The sequence below is a fragment of the Oncorhynchus keta genome, chromosome 17, assembly GCF_023373465.1.
Source record: "Oncorhynchus keta strain PuntledgeMale-10-30-2019 chromosome 17, Oket_V2, whole genome shotgun sequence".
Lineage (NCBI taxonomy): Eukaryota > Metazoa > Chordata > Actinopteri > Salmoniformes > Salmonidae > Oncorhynchus > Oncorhynchus keta.
The window spans coordinates 8,979,673-8,989,156 of record NC_068437.1 but is presented as its reverse complement, the minus strand read 5'-3'; the positions used below and the strand labels follow the sequence as shown (position 1 = coordinate 8,989,156).

General features: G+C 46.1%; 1 protein-coding gene across 3 annotated transcripts in view; it reads right to left on the bottom strand.

Moving 5' to 3' along the window:
- Window positions 1–4,765: 4,765 nt before the first annotated feature.
- spg11 (SPG11 vesicle trafficking associated, spatacsin) overlaps window positions 4,766–9,484 on the bottom strand; it is a 71,472-nt gene continuing 66,753 nt past the window's right edge. For all 3 annotated transcript variants that reach the window (XM_035790542.1, XM_035790544.1, XM_035790543.1), the window contains exons 38-40: window positions 5,579–5,734; window positions 5,200–5,351; window positions 4,766–5,120 (exon numbers count right to left, since the gene is read on the bottom strand). In XM_035790542.1, the coding sequence (XP_035646435.1) occupies window positions 4,937–5,120; window positions 5,200–5,351; window positions 5,579–5,734 (492 nt within the window). In that variant the 3' untranslated portion in view covers window positions 4,766–4,936. The remainder of the gene's footprint in view (window positions 5,121–5,199; window positions 5,352–5,578; window positions 5,735–9,484) is intronic.

Genomic DNA, 9,484 nt, shown 5'->3' with positions numbered 1-9,484 from the left:
CAGAGAAGATTCTACAACCTTTGAAGATTGGCCTGGTTCAATCTTCTCTGTACCAGAGGGACCATTTTCCAGATAATCAAACCAAGTGCGTTTGATAATTGGAAGTAGGGGGTATCCGGTTTGTTAGTCTACCCAGCAGCAGCATCCCGCTGGTTGCAAACACAGTTTCATCCTAAAAACTGAAAATTAAAACATGCTTTGAAACACTAGATCACTCTAAACTAGAATACATTGTTTGCATTACTTTACATCTATTAACTGTGTTAAAGCAGCATTATGAAAGCATGTTTTCAGACAGGTACATGTCTGAAATGATCTTATGACTGTGGTAGCTACTCTAAAATCAAACAATTAGATGGGGAACAGGTGAAATACTCTCTACTTCTGAAATAGGGGTAGCTCCAGAAGTGTTATACAATAATCCAGTATCCAGTAACAAAAAGAAAAACATCTGGATAGTTACAATCCAAATATAAATACCTTATTTATGTGCAGTTATATACTTAATATATTAAAGGTGCAAATAGATTGGTCAATGTGACTGATTTATAATTCATTAATCTACTGTCATTATTTGTATTCTAGTGAGAATGAGAAATGTGTCGCATGAAAATTTGTGAGACAGAGTCAAGCTGATATTGTATCTACAGCCTTGCTATTGGTTTTGTTGAGTTAATGCACTCAAACGCATTGATAGGAACTGCAGAAAAAAAATACAACATAGCTTTGGGGTATTCAAGCAATGTGTGTGTGATGAAAAAAGACATATGCATGGGGTTAGTGGACATGTGGGTTAATTGATCTTGAGCAGCCAAGATGATCTATAGCGTACTTAATGCATGTTTGAGGTGGTCTCACTTCTATTGCAGGGAAAGAGCCAAGAGCCTTCTGAAACACAAAGAGAAAACAGAATATCTTGCCACAATGCAAGGCTCTTCAACAAATCTGCATAGGAAAGTTTAACTTCAGGCTTCAGCAATGGCATGCACTGCCACTGACATGTCAAAATGTTACTAAGTAACAGATTAAAAGGTTGGAATGAATGGGTGCTGTTGTTGACAACCATATTAATACAAGTGGGATTAATAACGTGGGATCCTTGGGAATGTAAAATGGCTAGGTAAGGGCTATGGTAAGGTTAGGGTTTAGGGTAGGGACGTCTCAATGATCCCATATAGCATGAACCATAACATAATCATTGTCAAACAATGGGATCATCTTCTCAATGACTAATAATCACCTCAACGTCGTTAACTCACAACGGCAAAAAAAATAAGCTCTTCATAGAGCGACAGATCAACACCGAACAAAATGCTCCTTTTATCTCTTCTCCATCTCGGGCAGGCTCAAGTTCACTTTTGATTCCCACCAGTCTTCCGTTCAACACATCATCAGGGGAATTTCTATAAATGTAGAGGTTCTGCAAACGTACACACATCTATACATACATACTTTGACGACTCAGCACACTGAATTATGCAGTGAGCATTGATGTAATGAGCAAATTAATTCATGAGAAACACTTAAGTCTGAAATCGGAGCCTATTATCAATAAACCCACAGAATGCAAAGTCATTCTTTATTAAAGGAGTAACAAAAAGGTATTTTCAAATGTGAATACTGATAGCAGCTAACCTATCAGTGCATGTGGCCTAGGGTGGTCTAGCAGTCTAGGCCGCTGCCTCCAGATCACAGACAACGCTGCAGTATGGGTTCAAATCCTCCCCACTGCTAGTTCAGCACACTCTCTCCTCCATCTTTAATCCTATCCAATAAACAAAAAATATGCTAAGTGAAAAAAATCTAGGAGCAACAATGGCTCAGCCGCGAAGTGCTAGGCAAATACAAGCTTGGGACCGCCAAGGACTGGAGCGCATAAGAATAGTCTGTCCTCAGTTGCAACACTCACTACCTGCCTCCGGAAGCATCGTCAGCACAAGAACACACACAAGCCTAAGATCACCATGCACAATGCCAAGCATCGGCTGGGGCGGTGCAAAGCTCACGCACAATTGGACTGATGAATCTGGAGTGATGAATCTCGCTTCACCATCTGGCAGTCCGACAGAGGAACTATACAGTTTGTTGGAGGAGGAATAATGGTCTGGGGATGTTTTTCATAGTTCGGGCTAGGCCCTTTTAGTTCCAGTGAAATCTTAACCCTATAGCATACAATTACATTGTAGACGATTCTGCGCTTCCACCTTTGTGGCAACAGTTTGGGGAATGCCCTTTCCTGTTTCATTATGACAATGCCCTCGTGCACAAAGTGAGGTCCATACAGAAATGGTTTGTAGAGATTGGTGTGGAAGAACATGACTGGCCTGAACAGAGCCCTGACCTCAATCCCATTGAACACCTTTGGGATGAACTGGAACGACGACTGCGAGCCAGGCCTAAATCACCCAACATCAGTGTCCGACCTCACTAATGCGCTTGTGGCTGAATGGAAGCAGGTCCCCGCAGCAATGTTCCAGCATCTAGTGGAAAGCATTCCCAGAAGAGTGCAGGCTGTTAGAGCAGCAAAGGCGGGACCAACTCCATATTAATGCCCATGATTTTGGAAAGAGATGTCTGACAAGCAGGTGTCCACATACTTTTGATCATGTAGTGTATGACTTATAAGCACCATAGAGTGGCATCTAGTGAGTATGGCCAGTACTGCAACATCCATCCCCTCTCCTGGTGAATCCTGTAATTATTAATCAAACCAGACAAGGTCATTATCCAACCTTGCAGGATTTGTTGCTCGCGGCCCATTGATTCTAGTAGTTCATCAAAGCTATGCTATCGCAGTGTCTGGAGAGGACACAGCATGTTTATTCATGAGGGGTCTTCCCCTCAGGGACCCAGACCCCAAACACTACAAACAAGGAGGGGAATTAACCCTGTATCACTGGCGGAGATTAGGGCTTCATCCCAAATGGTACACTGTGGGCCCTGGTCGAGTCGTGCACTGTATAGGGAATAGGGTGTCATTTGGAATGCAAACTGGAAAATCCTCTGTGAACGTTGCCGAACAGTTTGATGACTGACATTAACTGAGTGTACAAAATATTAGGAACACCTGCTCTTTCCATGACATAGAGTGACCAGGTGAATGCTATGCCCCCTTATTGATGTCAATTGTTAAATCAACTTCAATAAGTGTAGATAAAAGGGAGGATACAGGTTAAAGAAGGATTTGTAAGCATTAAGACATGTGTTGTGTATGTGTGCCATTCAGAGGGTGAATGGGAAAAATAAAACACTTAAATGCCTTTGAACAACGTATGGTAGTAGGTGCCAGGCGCACCGGTTTGTGTCAAGAACTGCAACACTGCTGGGTTTTTCACGCTCAACAGTTTTCCATGTGTATTAGGAATAGCCCACCACCCAAAGGACATCTGTGGGAAGCATTGGAGCCAACCATGGGCCAGCATCCCTGCGGAAGGCTTTCAAGTCCAGGCCCCGACGAATTCAGGCTGAAACTGAATATTAGGAAGGTGTTCTTAATGTTTTATACACTCAGTGTACATCCCTTGATTACTTCCCAGATATATCGTGATATGCTTTATTGCTTTGTAAGGGCACCAAAGAGAGTCAGAGGGAATCATGGTCATTGAAACTGACAATCTGCATTTCAGTGCGTTCTTCCCAAGTCTACGATTTGTGTACGAAAGGCTGTGAAGAAATAGTAGTTCATCATATTAGAGCTGTAGCTCTGGCTACTAGTGAAATGGAGCAGAGCATTCTGGGTGATCTCCAGCTCAGAGTCAGCGAAAAACTAAGCTAAGGGTGTGTTCGTAAATTGCCTCCAGTGTCTCAGTGTGCACTCTGGGCCATTCGTGAATTCAGAGCTGTTCACTCTCGGAGCGTTCAGAGATCACGCTGGACGCTCTGGCCAAGGAGTAGGGCTGATCCGAGCATTCTGACCTCTCAACCGCATTCAAGCAACTAAGCTAAATGGCTAAAGTTGGCTAGTTTGCTAGCTATTTCCAGAAATAAATGAGATAACACCTCACTCGTACCATTTCAAGTTCATGCAGTTGTGGCATTGCACTGAAGATGGCAGTGCTTTGCTTTATAGTACATGTGCAGCGGCACGCTTTTGGTCTCTAATTATTGCAGGCACGGTCATGTTGTATACTGCTGCATAGTCTGGAATAGCATCAAGATGTTATAGCCATGTTGTTACATTCTTATTGTTTAGTATAGTGAATTGGAGATAGTCTTCAGTTTATATCTATGATTCACTATTGTGTCTTTATTTCCCCCTTGTATTTTCAGGCCACACACAACCAAGTTGGTTAATACTCAAGCTGTCAATCAAGCCATTAACATCCTACACTGTGCTGTGCTTTGCCCTATACTATGTGAATCCTCATCTTTATTAAACCCACCACAACTGTAATCCACTTTACTGTCATCTGTGCCCCGATCAGCACCTGGGAGTGAACATATTATGAAATACCAAACCTAAGAATATACAGTCCACCAAGTCCTCCACTTAGGGTTGCAACTTTCCGGTATCTTTCGTAAAATTCCCAGGTTTTCCAGAAATCCTGGTTAAAAGATTATTGGAATCAAGTGGGGGAAAAAATGAAAATCCTGAATACTCCAGCATTCCCAGGAATTTTGGGAATGTTACTATCATTTTGCACTCTATTAAAATTTAGGATAATTTACTTTGTCTACCTTGGTTAGGTAGACGGGTAGACATCATAATAACAGCCTCTGTGCATGACCACACAATCGTGTTTAAGTAAAGACAGAAGTCTGTAGCTTCAACCAGGGCGAGATTTATTCAGTTAGTCAGTGATTTTGCATGGAGAAAATAAAACATTATTTCGTGAAGCTATTAATCTCCATGAAAGATGTTATAGAAAATAGTTTGTAAAAAATTCCACATGCGTATTTGGAGGTATTTGACAGGGGCAGTGCCGTTTCAAATCCGCTACCTAGTACCTAGCCTGTCGTTTAGGTAACTGCTTGTTTTGGAGTCCTGAAGTAACATGTTGGCCACGTCGAAGAACTTGTGTTCATACGCAAGCTTGTAGTAGGTGTAAACGTCATCACAGTGTTGCAATAGTCTCTTCAGGTTCTGGCCCGCACTGCTCGGAGGTGTGTTGTGAGTCAATCTGAAAGGTAGGACCAGACCAATAATTAATACCAGCAAGAAGATATTCCCTCCTAATTCTGGAAATAATCTGAAATTACTTTTGGGATATGTCTTCAAACAGGCAGGCGGGGAGTGGCCTGTGAAGTCGGAACTCCTCTAGGTAAGCAAAGTCTCCACTGAGGATGACCTTCTGGTAGAGCACCTCCGCCCAGTCTGGACTGTAGTCGTAGGCCTCCGACAACACAAAAGCCTAGAGACACGAGAAACAACACAGTTTAAAATAATAGCTTAAAAGAAGCTTAGCTACATCTCATTATGACATACTACTGGGAATCGATCTACATTTCAGTACATACTTCCCAAGTCTAGGATTGAGATAATTGATTTTTTCTCCCACTATTACAATAGCGCCGGTACCACAAGTCTAGCATTTGGATAACTGATTTAGTATACCACGGTTACATTTAGTGCCATTACCTGGTAACAGCGGGGCAGTGCCACTATGGCACCAAGGAGATCTGATTGGCGCAGGTTGATGACACGTTGGTCTTGACCGTGGTTCAGGAAGTGGAGCTGGAGTGTGGTCAGCTTTGCCATTTTGACACAACGTGATGCCTGGCGTACACACGAGTCCTGAGGGAGAACACACACACGCATGCATATATATACGTGCACGCGTACACACAAGTTTTTTTTTAATCTTCGCTGCAAAGCTATTACTCACGTTCAATTAACACTAGAAAGACCCAGATAATAATGACGCAAAACGAATTTAAACGTTTTATTACTCTGCTATTTCTTAAGTGATCCTTGACTTTTCCTAAATAAAGTCTATATAAAAATTCTAACAACGACAGTGTGTTATATCACAAATAGAACTGGAGTCACTTTTCCCATACGTATATGTACATCGCCAACTCAATTACCTTGTAATTTACAGAGGTTAGCTAGCCAGCTATTTGTCGTCCTTAACATAGGAGACACTGCTAGCTAGCCAACAGCTAGCCAACGTCTACTGAATAGAACTTCCGCACTCAACAACCCGGTCGCATTCCGCTTCGCTCCACAGGTAGTATCACATTTTCATTTCATTTCATTACAGCACAACGGTTTGATTTGTTTGATCGTAGCTAGCTACATAGCTAGCTACATAGCCGTCTGTGTATCAAAGATAATTGTGTAGTCTAGAGCGATTTTCTAGGTTAGCTAGCCAGCTATTGTCGTTCTTTTAACGCAACGTAACGTAATCAACACTGCTAGCTAGCCAGCTAGCCCCCGAATAGCAGCACTGTAGAAACTATTACACTCAACGGAACGACTTGATTAGTGTAGTGTCAACAACGCAGCCACTGCCAGCTAGTCTACAAAGTCAACAACGCAGCCACTGCCAGCTAGCCTACTTCAGCAGTACTGTATCATTTTAATCATTTTAGTCAATAAGATTCTTGCTACGTAAGCTTAACTTTCTGAACATTCGAGACGTGTAGTCCACTTGTCATTCCAATCTCCTTGCATTAGCGTAGCCTCTTCTGTAGCCTGTCAACTATGTGTCTGTCTATCCCTGTTATCTCCTCTCTGCACAGACCATACAAACGCTCCACACCGCGTGGCCGCGGCCACCCTAATCTGGTGGTCCCAGCGCGCACGACCCACGTGGAGTTCCAGGTCTCCGGTAGCCTCTGGAACTGCCGATCTGCGGCCAACAAGGCAGAGTTCATCTCAGCCTATGCCTCCCTCCAGTCCCTCGACTTCTTGGCACTGACGGAAACATGGATCACCACAGATAACACTGCTACTCCTACTGCTCTCTCTTCGTCCGCCCACGTGTTCTCGCACACCCGAGAGCTTCTGGTCAGCGGGGTGGTGGCACCGGGATCCTCATCTCTCCCAAGTGATCATTCTCTCTCTCTTTCTCCCCTTACCCATCTGTCTATCACCTCCTTTGAATTTCATGCTGTCACAGTTACCAGCCCTTTCAAGCTTAACATCCTTATCATTTATCGCCCTCCAGGTCCCCTCGGAGAGTTCATCAATGAGCTTGATGTCTTGATAAGCTCCTTTCCTGAGGACGGCTCACCTCTCACAGTTCTGGGCGACTTTAACCTCCCCACGTCTACCTTTGACTCATTCCTCTCTGCCTCCTTCTTTCCACTCCTTTCCTCTTTTGACCTCACCCTCTCACCTTCCCCCTACTCACAAGGCAGGCAATACGCTCGACCTCATCTTTACTAGATGCTGTTCTTCCACTAACCTCATTGCAACTCCCCTCCAAGTCTCCGACCACTACCTTGTATCCTTTTCCCTCTCGCTCTCATCCAACACTTCCCACACTGCCCCTACTCGGATGGTATCGCGCCGTCCCAACCTTCGCTCTCTCTCCCCCGCTACTCTCTCCTCTTCCATCCTATCATCTCTTCCCTCTGCTCAAACCTTCTCCAACCTATCTCCTGATTCTGCCTCCTCAACCCTCCTCTCCTCCCTTTCTGCATCCTTTGACTCTCTATGTCCCCTATCTTCCAGGCCGGCTCGGTCCTCCCCTCCCGCTCCGTGGCTCGACGACTCATTGCGAGCTCACAGAACAGGGCTCCGGGCAGCCGAGCGGAAATGGAGGAAAACTCGCCTCCCTGCGGACCTGGCATCCTTTCGCTCCCTCCTCTCTAAATGTTCCTCCTCTGTCTCTGCTGCTAAAGCCACTTTCTACCACTCTAAATTCCAAGCATCTGCCTCTAACCCTAGGAAGCTCTTTGCCACCTTCTCCTCCCTCCTGAATCCTCCTCCTCCCCCCCCCTCCTCCCTCTCTGCAGATGACTTCGTCAACCATTTTGAAAAGAAGGTTGACGACATCCGATCCTCGTTTGCTAAGTCAAACGACACCGCTGGTTCTGCTCACACTGCCCTACTCGGTGCTCTGACCTCTTTCTCCCCTCTCTCTCCAGATGAAATCTCGCGTCTTGTGACGGCCGGCCGACCAACAACCTGCCCGCTCGACCCTATCCCCTCCTCTCTTCTCCAGACCATTTCCGGAGACCTTCTCCCTTACCTCACCTCGCTCATCAACTCATCCCTGACCGCTGGCTACGTCCCTTCCGTCTTCAAGAGAGCGAGAGTTGCACCCCTTCTGAAAAAACCTACACTCGATCCCTCCGATGTCAACAACTACAGACCAGTATCCCTTCTTTCTTTTCTCTCCAAAACTCTTGAACGTGCCGTCCTTGGCCAGCTCTCCCGCTATCTCTCTCAGAATGACCTTCTTGATCCAAATCAGTCAGGTTTCAAGACTAGTCATTCAACTGAGACTGCTCTTCTCTGTATCACGGAGGTGCTCCGCACCGCTAAAGCTAACTCTCTCTCCTCTGCTCTCATCCTTCTAGACCTATCGGCTGCCTTTGATACTGTGAACCATCAGATCCTCCTCCTCTCCACCCTCTCCGAGTTGGGCATCTCCGGCGCGGCCCACGCTTGATTGCGTCCTACCTGACAGGTCGCTCCTACCAGGTGGCGTGGCGAGAATCTGTCTCCTCACCACGCGCTCTCACCACTGGTGTCCCCCAGGGCTCTGTTCTAGGCCCTCTCCTATTCTCGCTATACACCAAGTCACTTGGCTCTGTCATAACCTCACATGGTCTCTCCTATCATTGCTATGCAGACGACACACAATTAATCTTCTCCTTTCCTCCTTCTGATGACCAGGTGGTGAATCGCATCTCTGCATGTCTGGCAGACATATCAGTGTGGATGACGGATCACCACCTCAAGCTGAACCTCGGCAAGACGGAGCTGCTCTTCCTCCCGGGGAAGGACTGCCCGTTCCATGATCTCGCCATCACGGTTGACAACTCCATTGTGTCCTCCTCCCAGAGCGCTAAGAACCTTGGCGTGATCCTGGACAACACCCTGTCGTTCTCAACTAACATCAAGGCGGTGGCCCGTTCCTGTAGGTTCATGCTCTACAACATCCGCAGAGTACGACCCTGCCTCACACAGGAAGAGGCGCAGGTCCTAATCCAGGCACTTGTCATCTCCCGTCTGGATTACTGCAACTCGCTGTTGGCTGGGCTCCTGCCTGTGCCATTAAACCCCTACAACTCATCCAGAACGCCGCAGCCCGTCTGGTGTTCAACCTTCCCAAGTTCTCTCACGTCACCCCGCTCCTCCGCTCTCTCCACTGGCTTCCAGTTGAAGCTCGCATCCGCTACAAGACCATGGTGCTTGCCTACGGAGCTGTGAGGGGAACGGCACCTCAGTACCTCCAGGCTCTGATCAGGCCCTACACCCAAACAAGGGCACTGCGTTCATCCACCTCTGGCCTGCTCGCCTCCCTACCACTGAGGAATTACAGTTCCCGCTCAGCCCAGTCAAAACTGTTCGCTGCTCTGGCTCTCC